This window comes from Apus apus, chromosome Z (assembly GCF_020740795.1).
Source record: "Apus apus isolate bApuApu2 chromosome Z, bApuApu2.pri.cur, whole genome shotgun sequence".
Taxonomy (NCBI): Eukaryota; Metazoa; Chordata; class Aves; order Apodiformes; family Apodidae; genus Apus; species Apus apus.
Genome location: NC_067312.1, coordinates 25,700,632 through 25,718,852, shown reverse-complemented (window position 1 = coordinate 25,718,852; position 18,221 = coordinate 25,700,632). Strand labels below are relative to the sequence as shown.

Sequence of the window (18,221 nt, the reverse complement as noted above, 5' to 3'; positions counted from 1 at the left end):
TGAGTAATCTGGACATCCATAAATCGATGGGTCCGGATGAAATGCATCCAAGGGTGCTGAGGGAGCTGGCAGAGGTCATTGCTAGGCCACTCTCCATCATCTTTGGTAAGTCATGGGTAACAGGAGAGGTGCCTGAGGACTGGAGGATAGCAAATGTCACTCCAGTCTACAAGAAGGGCAAGAAGGAGGACCCGGGTAACTATAGACCGGTCAGCCTCACCTCCATCCCTGGAAAGGTGATGGAACAACTTGTTCTTGGCACTATCTCTAGGCATATCAAGGACATGGGGGTCATCAGGAGCAGTCAGCATGGTTTTATCAAGGGTAAATCATGTTTGACTAACCTCATAGCCTTCTATGAGGAAATTACTAGGTGGATGGATGATGACAGAGCGGTAGATGTGGTCTATCTTGATTTCAGTAAAGCATTTGACACCGTCTCCCACAGCATCCTTGTAGATAAGTTGATCAAGAATGGGATTGGTGATCAGGTAGTGAGGTGGATCAAGAACTGGTTGAAAGGAAGGAGGCAGAGAGTTGTAGTCAATGGGGCAGAATCTAGTTGGACACCTGTGACTAGTGGAGTTCCTCAGGGGTCAGTACTGGGACCGGTGTTGTTCAACATCTTCATCAACGACCTGGATGAGGGTATAGAATGTACTCTCAGCAAGTTTGCTGATGACACAAAGCTGGGAGGAGTGGATGACACACTGGAGGGCTGTGCTGCCATTCAGAGGGACTTGGACAGGCTGGAGAGTTGGATGGGGAGAAATCTGATGAAGTTCAACAAGGGCAAGTGTAGAGTTTTGCATTTGGGGAAGAGAAACCCCATGTACCAGTACAGGTTGGGGGCTGACCTGCTGGAGAGCAGTGTAGGTGAAAGGGACCTGGGGGTCCTGGTAGACAGGAGGATGACCATGAGCCAGCAATGTGCCCTTGTGGCTAAGAAGGCCAATGGCATCCTGGGGTGTATTAGAAAGGGTGTGGTTAGTAGGTCAAGAGAGGTTCTCCTACCTCTTTATTCTGCATTGGTGAGGCCGCATCTGGAATATTGTATCCAGTTCTGGGCCCCTCAGTTCAAGAAGGACAGGCAACTGCTGGAAAGAGTCCAGCGCAGAGCCACAAAGATGATGAAGGGAGTGGAACATCTCCCTTATGAGGAAAGGCTGAGGGAGCTGGGTCTCTTTAGCTTGGAGAAAAGGAGACTGAGGGGTGACCTCATCAATGTTTACAAATATGTAAGGGGTGAGTGTCAGGGAGATGGAGTTAGGCTTTTCTCAGTGTTGACCAGTGATAGGACAAGGGGTAATGGGATCAAATTGGAGCATAGGAGGTTCAAGGTGAATATTTGGAAAAAAATTTTTACTGTGAGAGTGACAGAGCACTGGAACAGGCTGCCCAGAGAGGTTGTGGAGTCTCCTTCTCTGGAGACATTCAAAACCCACCTGGATGCGTTCCTGTGTGATGTACTCTAGATGACCCTGCTCTGGCAGGGGGGTTGGACTAGATGATCTTTCGAGGTCCCTTCCAACCCCTAGGATTCTATGATTCTATGATTCTACGATCTGATTTTAGAGAAGGATAAGGACTTAAGAGATTATAGTTATTAGCCCTGATAAATTTGGGATCAGGGAAGCAGATTACTAAGGATAGGTAGAGATGCGGGGCTTCTGGAGAGTATCCTCTGAAGCAAGATATTCTCACAGTATCTTCCAGTCTCTGTCATTTTTCTCCGATCTCAAACATTGTTACAATTAAATCTTCCAAGCATAACCTTCTCTCAACAAGAAGAGGTGTTGTTGTTTATCTCCTATGATACCCAGGTTTCTGAAATAGTATAACACAGAAGTTTATCGTCAGTAATATCTGATTTTTTCATTATTTTTACAGTGTCTGGGCCTATATGAAGTTTGCCATGGTGGAATGGCAAAATGTTTGGTGAGAGTGCTGGACCTGTCCCATCAGTGGGGCTGCATGGTTAGAGAAGGCAGGGAGACCATGTGCTTTTCATTTCACTGCAAATGTCTCTTGACAGTGAACTGACATGAATGCCTGAACTCAGTCCTTTGATGAAAGAAGTCTAGATACTTTGTAATGTAATTAGCTGGAACACGTGTATGTAGTTAATAAAGGTACCATAACAAAAGAGCTATACAATTAAGGCAGCAATTACCACTGTTCTGATACTGGTTTCTGCTACACCGTGACTCCAATGAGTTTTAATAGCCTCAATTGTTTGAGAAGGCTACTTTCTATCTGAAAACAAAATTAATACATAACAGTCGCAGAAGTCCTGACTTCCAGCAGCCTCTATGACACCATCAGTCACACGTTAAAAATTAGTATTTTTTAACTTTTAATATCAATATGTTATAACATATCTATCTGTACCAAAATTAGCATACTTAAAGACCCAACTCAGCGCAATTGAAACAAGATGGTAGCACATACTTGCTCCTGAGAACCTGCCAGCCTTTTGTATTTGCCAGTTACCCCAGGAAACATAAATTCTGTAGAAAGAGAAAGTAAGGAAGGATGATGGTACAATCATCATGCTTTTTAGCTCAGGGATAGCAGTGCTTTGTTTTATCAAAAGTACTTCTGAAATCTCATTTAATACCAGTCTCAGCATTTGTGTCAGTGCATTGTCCTGCTTTCTCTGGAAATACCAGAGAGATGATGACCTTTTATAGAGCCTTTAAACAATGGCAGAAGAGTTTATTTGGCAAAGACTTTTCATGAAGGTGAAATCTGATTTCACTCCAAAATCACCCCAAAAAGGTAGAAAAATTCTTGCAGATGAAATAAAAGCTTAAAATTTAAAGACCTGCAGATTATACCAGTCACTGACATTATCTTTTTTATAGTTTAGTGTCTCTGGTAAAATATCTGAAAAGAAAATATCAAAAATTAATATAGTTATGATTGTGAAATAATTTATTTCCACAGAGACATACACCTCTTAGAAGATACAATACGATGTTATTAAGCTTTTATTGATAACAAATACATAAAGCTCAGAGGAATTAGAGGGTTTGAATGCAACCTATTCAATATTCTGTGGCTGAGAAAGGGTCTAAATACTGTTATGTGGCTCTTGGAAGTAAAGAGAAGACCTGCTGATAAAAGGTGGAATATTGTTCAGCATTGCATGGAGGGGATGAGGAGGAAGCTCTATGAATGTTAACACCAGCTCCTTCAAGGCTCTGTTATATGAATGCTTGGAAAATGGGGCAAGAGCAACAAAACATTACTCATCCTTTTAGAAGGCAACAGAACAGTAAATTTCTAAGTGTATTTGTGCACTGTTGCACTGCTTTCCACAGAAGGCATGCTGACTGTTTTTGGTGGCATGTAGACAAAGCAGTTAATTGCACTGTGGGCTTGCTATCTGTCATAACTTTTTGTTCTGGTTTGGTTTGGTGTTTTTTTGCATCTTGAATCATTTTAGTCCTCCTTGCTAGCATGAGATTTGGAAGCAGCAGTTCTTCAGCAAGACACTAAGGGGCAGCCCCGGACCAAAAGAAGTTTTCTTCATTTTTTATACACATACAAACTAAGAGAAAACTTTACCCAACCCATTTTTCTGTATTGATTTAACGTTAACAAGGGCTGGGAATATTGAATGAAGTCAGTTTGGAATGTTTTTTTCCCCTTGCATCTTTTGGTAGGTATCTATTTCTGCCAACACACTTGTGCTACAGCAGGTGAGTTTATTTGCTGGTTATCTCAAGACAGGCTCAATTTTGCTCACAGACGAGAGGATGGAAAAGATGGGGTGAGCTTGGCTTTGGTGGCTGCCAGCACATTGTGACATGGCCAAGCACATGTACAAGCATGTGGTTATATGGGCCAAGGGCTTTCTCTGCTCAGTGGAGCTCATTGCCCCAGAGAGCTAGTTGCGCTAGCCCTAGGAAGCCCATTCCCAAAGTAACGCTGCTATGTGGATAGCTGGAGGCCAGGAAGGAGGAACTGACATAGGATTCACTCCTATGGAGTGAGTGGAAGGTTTTGCTATGGCTACAATGTGGTAAGGGACTTGGCCACCATCCTGTGACAAAGTCTGAGCTCACCAGCTGCTGCAAGGAGGGCTCCCAGTACTTGTGAAGCATAACCTGAACGTAGCTGCAAAAATCCTGTGTGAGGGACTGGACATTGCAGTGAATTAGTATGAAGGCTGCTGCAGGTTGATACGAGTTTGAATTACGAAGACAGATGAGTTGGTCAGAACCAGTGTGTCTCAAAGGGGTGGATTTGCCTTATCAGTCAGTGTTTTTATCACATAGATAATTGCTATCTTGGCTTTGTTCAGAAAATGAAGTATTGCAAAATATAAGCTGTACCATGAGCTACTGAAATCAGCTGGCACCGAGTGAGTATTCCCTCTCTGGCTCTGTAATGGGACCCCCTGCTGCTACCAGAGACAGAGCTGGCTCTGAGTCTGCATCTCTGCCGAGGTATTTTACACTATATTGTAACCTTCCTTGGTGGAGCTAAACTGCATCGAAGTAATAAATGGCTTGGATGATACATGGCTGGATAGATGCATCTGCCTCAGAGGTGTATGACCAAGAAAGCATTGTATAGCCAGAATGTAACTTCAAAACTTATTTAGGATTAATGAATGCTTTCCAGGCTATTTTCCAGATAACCATACATTCCTATACAAATCTATGTTGCCTTCACATGCTAGCAACAGGTAGTTGCTCACAGAGGGAGGAATGGGTAGCTGTTTTTCTGGGAGCACGTGAAGTGAGCAGTTAGTGAGCACAAGTCGGGATCTCACATGCTGACAATGCTCCAGTTGCTGTCCTAAACAAGTAAGACAAGAGAAATTGCCAGTAAGGCAACATGCAGAGTTCAAGGATCTGGACATTTCAACAAAAAATTATTTATTTATTTGGAAAACAGGTGCACAGTCCTGCCCAAGATGACAGTCAGAAGAGAATGAGATCAGGATACACTTCAGAAGAGCAGCCTTTGAAATGTAACCTGTTAAAAAAGATCCCTACAGAGTGTAACACTGAATTTAGTTGGCAAAAACTGTTAGCAGGAGGCTTAATAACTCTTTGCTCTTCTGCTTGCTGTCTGTGGGATCACAATAGTTAAAACAGTCTTGAAGTTGTGAACCAGAACCTGTGGGGAAGGGAGGCATGCCTGGTGTGAAAGGGTAGATCAGTCATCTACTCAGATATAGAAACAGAACACAAACGTAAATGTTAACAGTACTAAAAATGTAAAAATGCTCATTATAACTTATCAAAAAATACTGGTTCAAACATATGCCTCTTATAAGCTCTTCAGTCTATATAAATAAGCTCTTTATTCTAATGTAGGCTCTATTCTAATGTAAGCTTTTTAGTGTACAGTACATCTGTCCTCCTGAGCCTTGGCGTGTTTCCTGTTGCTTCCTACCACACCTTTTGCCATTTTGAGGGTACAACATTGATTCAAAACATGTGCATCCCAAGAGCAGCATTAGTTTGGGAAAGAGTAAATAATGACAGGATGTGGGTGGGAGGCTGACTTGCCTTTCATAGTGCAAATATTATTTCTGAGAAAATATTCCCCACATGCATTCTGGCAAATGTTGAAAACCACATGCCCTGAGTATGTGATCCTCCCACTTAAGCTGAGCAGTATTTTACTGTGGCTTAGACTGTCACTTTACAGCCTGCTTTGTCTTAAGGCAGCCTGTGTTATGTTGTCTCAAGAAGACATCAAGGAACAATCCTGGTGATCCAAGAAGCCAAAACTTCTCCTTCCCAGCTGTGGAAGAAGGCCGCTGACCTATATCATAGCTGGTGGGTCTCTCTCAGATTTACAGGGTATGCCAGTTTTGGCTGGGATAGAGTTAATTTTATTCATAGTAGCTTCTATGGGACTACGTTTTGGATTTGTGCAGGAAACAGTGTTAATAAGGCAGTGATGTTTTGGTTATTGCTGAGCTGTGCTTACACAGCGACAAGGCCTTTTCTGCTTCTCACCCCACCTTCGAGAAGGCTGGGGATGCACAAGAGGTTTGGAAGGGACACAGCTGGGACAGCTGACCCAAACTGATGACAAGGACATTCCAGACCATATGGCATCATGCTCAGCAATATAAAGCTGGGAGGGGAAAAGGGAGGACATTCAGACTGTTGTCATTTGTCTTCCCAAACAACTGTTACATGTGATGGGGTCCTACTTTATTACCTGCCTGCTGATGGACAGTGGTGAATGTGTTCCTTGTCTTGCTTTGCTTGTGTGCATGGCTTTTGCTTTACCTATTAAACTGTCTTTATCTCAGCCCATGAGTTTTCTCACTTTTTTTCTACAACTGCCTGAAATGAGGTTATAGTGAGGTGGATGTTGGCCTCTTCTCCCAAGTAACTAGAGATAAGGTGAAAGGAAATGGACTCAAGTTGCTCAAGAGGAGGTTTAAATTGGATATTAGGAAAAAAATATTTTCTGAAAGAGTGGTTAGACATTGGAACAGGCTGCCCAAGGAAGTGGTGGAGTCTCCATCACTAAAGGTGTTAAAAAAAAACATGTAAATGTGACACTTCAGGACATGGTTTAGTGAGCATGGTAGTGTTGGGTGGATGGTTGAAGCTGATGATGTTAGAGGTCTTTTCCATCCTTAATGATTCTATAGTTCTATGATTTTACCCTTCTGATCCTCTTCCTCATCCCACTGGGATGAAGTGAGTGAGTGGCTCTGTGGGGCTTGATTGCTGGCTGGGGTTAAAACATGACACAGGGCATGGAATAACCTCTGCCTCTCTCATCAGCCTCCAGTGAAATCAGGTGTCTGATTAATTCTTTAAGACTATCACCTATTACTGCTTGAGCAAAGATGACAGAATTCAGCCCTATATAGTCTTTGTGCCATGCCAGGTGAAAAATCTGCCCTTTTGCTTCTGACAGCCATTGATTTTGTAGTATGCACTTTAATATAATAATAATGCATGAGGAGAAGGGCACACCTGGAGCAGTCTGCAAGGGACAAGTACATAATATGAAGAGGACGCTAAAACACAGAACTAGATTGGGCAAGTCAAGGGGCAGCCTGCTTTTGAGTTTAATTTTGAGTTCAGCCAAGGAGCCAAGATAATTTGAAGGGCACATATAAAGTCAACAAAGTCAAACTCTTTGGTAGTGGCAAGTGGTGCAAAAAGGTCCAGTGGCCATGATTGCAGCTTGGGATGCTCAGACTGGATAGTAGGAAAAACATCTTCCCCAAAGATATAGTGCAGCACTAAAGCATGTTACCCAATAATTTGTGAAATCTCCACCCCTGGAGTTTTTCAAGATTAAAGCCATGAAGCCATGGCTGATTTGGTCTGGCATTGGTGATCATTCCATTTTGAACAGGATGTGGGACTAGGATCCTCCAGAGGTGTCTTCCCACCAACACTGCTGTGATTCAGCAGATTGCAATTGTCAGGGTTTAGCCATGAATGATGAAGGCATCAAACTTCATCTCTCCAGTCATGTGGTGGTCCTGCTCTCTCTGTCAGCCACATATCTACTGCTGCTACCCTCTTTACCCTTGTAGAAACTAGAGTCCAGGGGAAGATAGAAGGGAAAATGGTGGACACAGAATTGTGTCTTGCCCTTATATAGAAGTGCTTGCAGACTTCAGCTATCATAGAATCACAGAATCATAGGATGTGTGGGGTTGGAAGGAACCTTTAAAGGTCATTGAGTCCAGTCCCCCTGCAGTGCACAGGAACCTTTTTACTAGGTCAGGTTGCTCAAAGCCCTGTCAAGTCTGACCTTGAATGTCTCCAGGTATGAGGCCTCCACCACCTCCCTGGGCAACCTGTTCCTGTGCTTCACCATCCACATAGCAAAGAACTTCTTCCCAATATCCAATCTATATCTACCCTGCTCTAGTTTAAGACCACTGCCCCTTGTTGTATCACTACAAACCCTTGTGAACAGTCCCTCCCCAGCTTTCCTGTAGGCCCTTCAGGTACTGGAAGGATGGTCTAAGGTCTCCTGGCTAGCTCCAAAGCCTATTAAATACTATATAAAAACAGATTGTGGTCTAGTTTTGGATGAAAGGATAAAGCAGTTGAGTGCTAATCAGGAATTTTGAGTAGCCTCAGGGATATGCCCTTAGAGGAGTTAAGAGGCCTCTGCTGTCACTGAGCTGCAGGCAGGATTTTATTAGCCAGGGAGGGAAGGGATGGACACAGCAAATTGGCTGGACTGCTTAACAAACAAGCTCAGTGGAGGTGTTGCTGTGTACATATAATCCACCAGAGTGGAACAGAGAGTTTCTTATACAACTAGCTGGAGTGAAAGAGCTGTTGAAAGAGATTGCATAGATTATATCACTGTATAAATTATTGAGATGGTGTCCTGGAGACAATAGAAAAAACCCTCCTTTACTCTGTCCTGAGGATGGCAGCTCTGAAAGTTTATACCTGCTTCATGGAAGTTGTACCTCCTGTAGACTCTGCTTAGATAATTAATTTGCAATCTTCATCAGCCAGAGGATAGATGTAATACATAGACAAACAGGAGTATTTTGTATGTATTGATTGATTTAGTTGCATTTTATTTTTTTTTGGCATGGGTGAAAATGTTGTTGAATAAACGGCAAAAACCTCCAGTGCTTTAACATTTATCTGGCTAATACTTCTGAACAATAGTTATAAGATTTAGTGAATCACAGACAAGACATAGCCCTGCATGGCTGTACATGAGGGACTCCATAAGAGGCTTTTTCTCAGCATCTGCAACAACACAGAGTATGCCCTGGATATGAGTGGGAGGGTTGTGCTGTGCCTGGTGTCACCCATGTTCTTTCACCATGTGCTGCACACAGTCCTGCTGAATCCCTGTGCTTGCTTCCTCTGTACAAAACCACACAACCATTTGCTATCCCCAAACACAGGCAAGCTATGCAGAGCAACTCTCCTCCCAAACTTTCCTCTGACTCCGTGAGGCATTAGGTTCCACTTGTGGCATATCAACATTTCCAGGCTAGTTTCCACCAGAACCTTTTCTCAAGTTTGCCTCGGCATCAACTCCAGCTATCCCTAGTGAGCACTCACCACCTCAGTGATGGGAGGTGAAAGCATGTGCCCTGCCTGCAGCATTGTGCATGTCTTCAGGGACCTCTAACCAAAAAAGCCTGCCTGCTGTTTTGGAAACAACAGTTTACATTACCATCACCTCCCATGCTGCTGGGATCCAGTTTTTTTACCTGGTACCCCTTCCCTTCCCCTTCTTCCAGAGACACAGCCAAGACCTTCTGGAGTTGTGGAGTCTTGTCACAATGACACAGATGGAAGAAGTATTATATCTGCAAGCAAAGGGCCACTATGGCAATTAAAAGTACAAGTGTCTGGAAGTTTTCATAGCTAAAAATTATGCCCATTTCATTCTTTTTCCCCCTGCTGGAATGAAAGAAAGAGCTGCAGCTGTGTGCCCTCTTGCCATTTACTGGCACAATTGTGCTTGCAGGACACACACAGTCTGAGGGTGGAAGGCTTTATTGAGGGAAAGCAAACCCAAAGCAAGCAGTTTTCCATTCACTTGGCTGTTGTGAAAATCATGGCCATTAGGTGTTTCTGGTGGTAAGTAGGCTCTACCTTGGTGAAGCTGCTGTTTCTTGCATCCCACAGCCATTGCTCCCAAAGTTAGTGAGTCCCTGGAGTCAGATCAGGGGGCATTCTCCTGGAGGAATATTGAAAGAGACATGCTGAACAGCAGTTGTGCAGGACTGATAAAAATTAAGTCTGCTAATCAGTGCACACCATCATTTCAAGTACACTGTCCTCTGAAACTGGTTTCCTTGTTTCCTCCTGACACACATGTATTATACCAAGAATTTAATTCAGCAGGAGCCAATGTTTTAGGCTTGTGGAGACATCTGACAATAAAGGTAAATGTCTAAAGGGATTTTTGGCAAACTCACCTTCAAGGCTACCGCCAGGTACCCAAGTATCTTTGAACACTGGCTTCCAGCACCTAGGCATTTAGACTCTCAGCTGTAGAAGTGCAGAAAGACAGATTAGACGGAGTTCTTTTGAAAATGGGAGAAAATTATTTTCCACTGACTTGGTGGGTTTTAGCATTTTGTAATTTTGACATTCAGGCCCCTGCTGGGCGTATTTGTAAAAGGTCAAATGATAAAAACTGTCTCGTATGTTCCACACACAGTCTTCTGCTCTGCCTAGTGAATATTTTAGTGACCCATTTACAGCAACCAGCTTTTATTGAACAGAGTAGGCAAATGCAGAGGGAAACAGAAGCCCCGTCATCCTTGTGACAGTTATACGTCTGTCTCTGTGTAATCCACCCTCTCAGTCTGACAAACAAGATCCTGTGTATGGGGTTGGTAAGGAAAGTGTCCATCTCCATCTGTGATCTGAGTATTTTCCTGCACACACCTCGGCTAGCCTGTAAAGCAGGTGAGTCTTAGCCTTTGCAGAGTGATATTTCTCAGGACTCCAGTCTTGAATATAATTCTAGCTTTTTAAATCTTTCTCCCAGAGCTTAATCAGCATAATGTCTCCCTTTCACCTGTTTTCTATTCTTAGTTATTTTTCAAGTCAACTACTCAGCAAATAATTACATTTCCAACTTTTTTCTTGGTGGTGCCTCCCTGTGTACCTTCTTACTGCATGCTCAATGAGGCAAAGCTCCAGGGGTGCCTGGTTCACATTTGTTTGTTCCAGGTGACTTACAGGAAGAAAGGTCTGCCCAAGCAAACACAACAGAAAAAATGGAAAGCTAATGCTTTCATCCTTATTAATGTTGACTTTCCTCTAATCACCAAAGAAACTGGTGTGGAAACTTCTGTTTAAATACACAGCCACTTTGGACACTGTTATTCGTTGAGCTTATTTTCTTGAGAAAATTTTTGAGTGAACAAGGTAGGAGGGTATGCCTTCATTTTTCCTTTGTTTTCAGCTATCAGTATGAGACATGTCCTTTTACAGTAGCTTTTCAAAATGGATGCACAGTATATCACTTTCTTAAATAATGGCCTTCCTTTCCATTTACCTTTTTGAAGTAATTGCTAGTGAGTTCAGTTTAATTTATAGCAGTCTAGCCTTCCTCACACCAAGTTGACAGGGTGGATCAACTGGCAACCCATTTTTTTTAGTATTGGTAACATATTGTCTCTTCACCCAGCTCTCCCCTGCTGTGAGACTAGTTTTTATTTTGGGTCCTCTGCAATGTCACTGACTCCAAATCTTTGCCCACAGGTCTCCTGCTCGCTGCTATGTCCACACCACTGGAGGATGCAATGGACACCTTGATCAGGATTTTCCATCACTACTCTGGCAAAGAAGGAGACAGATACAAGCTCAGTAAAGGAGAGCTCAAGGACCTCCTCACCAGTGAGCTCACTGACTTTCTTTCGGTAAGACATAGCTCCCAAAACTTTTAAGTAACTATTTCATGGGTGGGATAAGCAGCTATAGAGGTGTTCAGGATTAACATCTCCTTATACAAGGAGATCCTTATATAACATCTCCTTATACACATCCTGCCACAGCCTCTCAGGTGACAGCTGTCTTCATGGAGCCAGACAGAAGGACATGAGATCAAGTATCCTGTTAGATAAGTGTGTTTCCACAGGGTGGTCCATCCTAGTGCCCTGCCATGTGCTGCCTGCTATCCACTTACTCCTCTGCACTTTGGAACAGGAGTGCAAGGGCAGCCTAGAAGCAGTAGCAAAATAAGTGCTAAATCAGTCTTTAACAGTTTTTGTTTATTTATTCATTTTGTGTAACAGGGCATAAATAAGTCCTTCAAATAATTAAATCCAGCAACCACTTCTCATGAGACAAGAAAGTATCTCGCACACGATGGCCATTGACCACATTCATAATTGTTTTTCTGTACCTTCTTAATCGTAAGAATTTTTGTCCCTATTACCATCAGCAGGACTATTTTACATTGTGTCAATTTCCTTGAATTGGATTTTCTTTTAGTCTTTTATATTGATTTATTATTATGAGATTCACTGTTCTTAATCCCATTGAATAGGATGTGGTTTGCTAAGCAAAGATTTTAGAATGTGATGAATGGAGATATAATGTGACCACTAAATCTGTAATCTAATTAGTGTTTGTTAGGGATTGATACAGAGAAATGCACATTACAGATCCATCTTGTCAAAAGAAAGTACTCAGCAGGTCCTAAAATCTATTTGATTAATTTCCATGCCTGCTTAGTACCTGCTTTCCTTTTAAGAGCTGCATTGCCTTCAGTTCTGCTGCACACTTTTCAGACTCCAGGCCTATGTTTATAATGGTATGACTAATGGTATACTAGTATTTCAGTGCATATTTCATGCAGCATTTTATTTAATGGCACTGGGGCTTGTGACATACCAGTGGGTCACACTGTCAGGTGTGTCAGAATTATGCATTCAAGGTCTGCACAACTAAGTCACTGCTCTGTCTCTTTAGGGCCAAAAAGATCCTCTTCTGGTTGATAAGATTATGAAAGATCTGGACTCCAACCAAGACAATGAAGTGGATTTTCATGAATTTGTCATTCTGGTTGCAGCTTTGACTGTGGCATGTAACGATTTCTTTGAAGAACAGCAAAAGGAAGAAGGATATTAAAAATGCTTGATAAAATCAGCCTCCTGACCACAAATTAGAGCTAAGCATGTCTGAATAGGTAGCACTCACCAGCGTTTAGTGAATGCAAACCATCACCTGTCCATCTGTTACTACTGTAAGTCACTTATAGACCAGATAGACCAGATCAGCAGCTGGTGTAGGCTGGACCAGAGCCAGTTTATGCCACTTAAGATCTGGATTTTAATATTTTCAGTCTTTGTGCTGCATGCATCTGTAATGCATATTCTGCAATTGCTCATTTCAAGGGCTTGGGGTGACAGATCATCTGGCATGAGTTGAAACTTCTATTTCTTAAATATCGGTGTGAAGTAAGAGGCACATGAATGTTACTTTTATACTTTCTGAATTGGAAAATTTGGAATGAGACATAAAACTTGCAATTTAGTTCTTGGTCATTCTATAACCAACATATTTTTGCAGCTCAAAAAGAGCAGCTTGTGTTTCTGTTCAGATCTGCTTATTCTAAAGCTCTTTTTAGATGCTGCTCTGTATCTCCCCACACTCTCGCATTTCAGATGTGATCACAGCTGTCTCCTGCTGCCTGAGCAAACAGTACCACTTGCCATTGTTACGGGTTCATTTCCACCCCTGCCCCAGCTTCAATTTTACTGTGTTAACATTACTGCATCCCAGTAGTCCACCTCTTCATTTGGCATACATTAATTAATTCATATGATAAATTTTTCAAATACATAAAGGATTAGTCAGCAAACTGCTTTAAGGACTGATGTAAGGTCTGGATCTTCAAGAGAAATAAAAATGCCCTTCTGCTTTCACTGTTTTGGCACCCTTAAGAGGAGGTCTTTTAGAGGACCATTTCTGGGGGATTTAATGACTAGAGGGAGCCAAGGGTACAGCTTTGTAACATGAGTCATCTCATGGAACAATGGTTTCATCTCATGCTGATCCAACCCACTGCATGGGAGAGGCACAAAAGGGGAAGTGGGACCCCATGGACAGGCATGGAGAAAGTAGAACAATCCCTTTCAGTGTTAACCTGTCCTTGGGCTGGATTAAGAGTACTTCTACACTTCTGTTTTAACTAAGCAACCAAACCCCTGCAAATCTTTAGCGGCAGGATGTTGTGGCTTTTTCCTTGCATGGAGGGCTCTCTTTGTTCCTTGTTATTTCATTGGTAACTTCAAATGAGAATAAAACATTTCTGAATTAAATGAAGATTTTCTGTTTGTGTAAGAGGTTAAAGAAAAAACATCCCCAATAAAAGACACGTACTGCTAGGCAACGTTTGAAGAGCACATTTCAGTTGTCTCTCCTTCCCATGCTCCTTGATATCACTCAGTAAAGACTATATTTCTGTATCATATAGCATTAAGATGAAGTGATTTATCATAAGAACGGGATTCTATAGGGTCTAATAAATATAACGAGGGGCAGACATCATCCCAGGAAAGCAGACACCACCAGATAATGTTATTCCAGAAAAAAAGGAGGCTTTGGTGGTGGCAGAAGCAGAATGCGTTGCTTCTCTAACTATTCAGTGACAGGAGTTGTATAGGATTCACAGGAAGAACACTACACAAAAGCATTAAAGATGACAACTGCACAACTTTTTGCTGCTATGATGTCATGCACCTTAATATCATTGCAGTTGTCAGACCAGGGCGGCAGGAGTAACAGCCAGAAAAAGTCAAACTGCTTTTATGGTTCCCCACAGGACCTGCAGACTCTTGCTGGTCTTGAAGCCTTTCTCCACTTCCTGCAGGGGTGAGGAGATCAGCTTAAAACTTCAACCCAAGCTGAAAGGAACAAGATTGTTCCAGTAGGGCCCTTTTGTCCATTATGACTTTTGAGCAAGAGGCTTTTAGGAAACAAGCTCCAGAAAGTTCATAAACCCTTGGCTAATCCCTGATGAACCCATGGAGGTGTGGCAGACTGTGTGGCAGGCAGATTTATGCTAAGTCACACACAGCAGCAACCTACTCCAGGATAAGCCTGGGAGAGTGGATGTCATAACGAAGAGGGGAGTCTCCATTATATCTCTACTGGAGCTATCTCATCAGCTGAACTAGGGATTGAGTATAGCCCCTGACACATGAGCCCTGGGTGAATCAGAGGAGAATGACTCAAATGATCTTTATTCCAACAAAAGTTTTATTAAACCTCCTAAGTCACTCATTTTTGTTTGGCTAGTTAGGTTTTTCTTGTTATTGTCTTAACTGCAAGGACAATTGTTAAACTATCAGCTTTGAAGAAACATTTTTACACAAAGACTGGAGACCAAGCAGAAGAGGAGGAAAGTGCTACAAAGCATGTCCAAATGTTAGAAAAAAACCCCAAAAGACAACTTTGGTTCTGGACTCCTGGGGTAATGGGCTTGCCACTTGCATGAGTGGGTCACTCTGCCATTCCTCTCCCACAGGAGATAACTAGTGCTGCATTGGTAGAAAACACTTTCAGGGAAGATACCAAAAGATCATCTGGAAGTTTTGAATTGCCTCTGAACCAGAAAAAGCTGTGAACAATCCTCTTTTCTGTAGGGAAACCTCAGGAAAGAGAGTTGCATTGAAGCCACTCACACTAACATTACAAGGCAGTGCTTGCATGGCCGACCTTGTTATGGCCACTTTGTCCTGCAAATGTGACCATATTGCTTGTAGGTTCTCTCAAAGGGCAAAAATGTCTCCTTCAAAGATGAAAGCAGTATTCTTTTCTCATTGCTATGACACTTGTCCTGCTGGTTTTGAGTATGCCTGTAGTTCATGAATCTAGGAACCACTTTGAAGTTTTACATACAGAGGAATCTTGCTGTGAGGCTTTTTCCAAACTCCCTCTGCTTTAGTAAAGCTGTCTAATTAAGGATATTTTTTTTCATTTGTGTTATCAGACTGTCTGAAAAATCGATAACAAAGTGAACACCACAATATGGCCTAATATTTTAAAGTCACTTTGAAGCCCAATAAAAATATAGCAATCCCAGGCAAGATCTTTTCTAGCTATTGTGAATAATTTTGCCTGACATCTAAAAAGCAGATCTTGAGAAGATAAATTATATTATCTCGAAAGCCTCAGTGTTTCCCATTTGCTTTTATTTCAGTTCAAAAGAGACTCGAAGTGTCAGTGTAACTGGGTACAAGAAGTTTAATGCACTATTGGTAAATAAACCTTCTTCAGATTCAGTATTCAACTGTAGATCTCAAAGAACTGCATATGACGCCATTGTGATGAAAAGCACATTGAAATGGAGTGGTCCTTCCAAGTTCTGACCTACCAGCTAGAACTACTAGGAAGGTACCACCTCTTTTGCTCTACAGCAGTGTGGGAGTATCAAGCCCAATGGGATGGTTTTCATCATCCAACATCAGTTCCTCAACATAAAGGTAAGAAATAAAGTTGCTTTTGGTTGTGGGAAAGAAGAAATACACAACAGTAGGATAACCCCAACAGAACTGGTGATAAGGGTTATTTCCAGTGATTATTTTATATTTATGGATATGAATCTGGAGCTGCATTTGCAGGAGAACTTTGATACATGGAGCTTTGGCATTAACCTGCACTCACTAGAAAAGGAAATCCAACATCTCCAAAGCCTGTCATAACTGCTGGGCATGAGCAGAGCAGCTCACAGAGTCAGTGTGATATCCCAGAGCTTCTCAGTGTGGCACATCAGTAGGGCAGTTTAACATGTCTGCCTGTTTGGTGTGGGAAATCTGGATACGGCTACCTTCCAAATCCTGGTGGTTATCAGTACATTTTCTTCTTACCCTTGGCATCCAAGCACACAGGCTGTAAAACTCTGTGAGCTGTCAGTTCAGTGCCTGCTCTTCCATGGCTTTCACACTTTTTCCTTAGCAAAGACTATTTCCTGCTGGGGCAAAGGCTCCAGGGTCTGCCCCAGCACAGTGAACACTGAGACAGGTGTATGGCAACATCAATGCAGTGGGTGTAGGCAGCGTGCATGGTACGGACTGTATAATCTCAAAACCCAGAGCGGGTATCTCTGTAAAGCATATCAGGGCTTCATGATATCCCAAGGAGCCAGGAAATTAATGGTGCTGTACAGACAGACCAGAAGAAAGAGGAGAAAAGCTCTCCTGTGGCAGTGTAGATCCTTTCCAGATCACTCAGCAACCCAAGACAGAGCCCCTTTCCAGTACAAGAGTTGCAGGCTCCATGCATGCAGCAGACAAGAGAGTATGGCCAAGAGGAAAACTCTTAGGCCAGGGCCCATATTTCCAGCTCAGCACCATTCAGAAAACATTCAGCTGCTCTCCAATTTCAGCCCCAAAGAAGACAGATGAAAGGTCAAACACAAAACTTGATTCTTAAATCAGATTAATCTATTTAAAGGTTTTTTGACTGGCAGGAGGATTTTTAGACTGATATGATGTCATGTGCATGTCTAATAAGGGTTTTTGATAGACAGGCCAACAATTAATAGATGTGTCTTTAGAGATAATTAAGTCTGTTAAACGGCATGGTATTATGTGAGGAAAAAAAAAGGTCACATTTTCAATTTTATCCTTCTTCTGTTACTTGATATTGCACGAGAGATAACGTTTCACTTATGATTTGGCAATCTGTTTTCTAAGCTACCTCCATCCACATCGTTTCCTCTGAGTACAGTGGGCTACAGACCCTGGGCAGACATCAGAGAGAGACCATGAGTTAACTTCACCAGATATATTAAAAAAAAACAAACACAAAACTTAAAAACCCTCCAACTTATCTCTTTAAATACCAGCCCTCAGCCATCTGCAATGAGTTGTTTAACAGGGGCAACTCCCAAGGAAGAGAACTGCAGCTGCATCCACTTATTTTGCCCTGGCAAAGTAGATTCTCAGCTGATGTAAAACAAGTATTGCTTATTGCACTTAGTGGCATAATTCTGCAACAGCTGAGGATGTGCATGAGACTTTAAATTAGTCTTCAAGGGAAAGCTGTTGTTTTGTTAGCTGCTTGTCTATATAAGGATGTGTCTGTAAAACTTGAAATGTTGCAAGAAGGCAAGAGGAAGACAAGGAGGAGCAGTTGCTCAAAGCATAGGTATCTAGGGGAAAATTGGTGGGAAATGCTCCTGTGATACATCTGCTTTAAACAGTGTAGCTCTCAATTACCCGTTTGTGGAGTCTGCCTTAAAAATCCTTGTGTTGCTCTCATTCTATGTTTCCAGCAGTTGTGCAAACTCAGAAAAACTATGTGGAAACACAGAATAAAGCTACAGCAGCAAAAACCCATGGCTAAAAAGTGTTGCAACCAGATCAACCTGAGGTATTGGTTAAGGTTGTGTTTCAGGAACTGAAAAATGGCAACAATTTGTGAATGCTGCAGAAAGGTGGAGTTTCACAGCTCTGACTGAGGACATTGAGCAGCAACAACAAGTAAGTCCCAATGGCTGTGTAAAGAGAGGTTGGAGACAATGCAGGGTTAGAGATCTCTGTCCCATTAAAACAGTTATGATGCCTTGACTAGGTGAAACCAAAGCTCTTTTTGACCTTGCATTAATGACCTACTTTTGCAATCTTTAGTCTTTTTAGATTTTTTTTACTTTTTGCCCCAGAAATAATATTACAAGAAGGAGAATCATCAGACTTTAAAAGCAAAGTACAGATTCTGTTTAAAATGAAAAAGCCCATTGGCACACCTTGGGTAAAGATG

The 18,221-nt window shown here is 42.2% G+C and overlaps 1 protein-coding gene and 1 long non-coding RNA gene across 3 annotated transcripts in view; one reads left to right on the top strand and one right to left on the bottom strand.

The window, feature by feature from the left end:
• Window positions 1-13,810, top strand: part of S100Z (S100 calcium binding protein Z) — a 26,503-nt gene extending 12,693 nt beyond the window's left edge. The window contains exons 1-3 of one of the 2 annotated variants that reach the window (XM_051642069.1): window positions 10,199-10,412; window positions 11,214-11,371; window positions 12,426-13,810. In XM_051642069.1, coding sequence (XP_051498029.1) covers window positions 10,331-10,412; window positions 11,214-11,371; window positions 12,426-12,584 — 399 coding nt within the window. In that variant the 5' untranslated portion in view covers window positions 10,199-10,330 and the 3' untranslated portion in view covers window positions 12,585-13,810. Of the gene's footprint in view, window positions 1-10,198; window positions 10,413-11,213; window positions 11,372-12,425 lie in introns of those variants that run through there. The other variant, XM_051642068.1, reaches the window with a different exon arrangement.
• The window catches only part of LOC127395326 (uncharacterized), a 16,834-nt gene continuing 8,101 nt past the window's right edge, over window positions 9,489-18,221 (bottom strand). Inside the window, exons 2-3 of the long non-coding RNA XR_007891778.1 lie at window positions 9,917-9,989; window positions 9,489-9,675 (exon numbers count right to left, since the gene is read on the bottom strand). This is a non-coding gene — a long non-coding RNA (uncharacterized LOC127395326). The remainder of the gene's footprint in view (window positions 9,676-9,916; window positions 9,990-18,221) is intronic.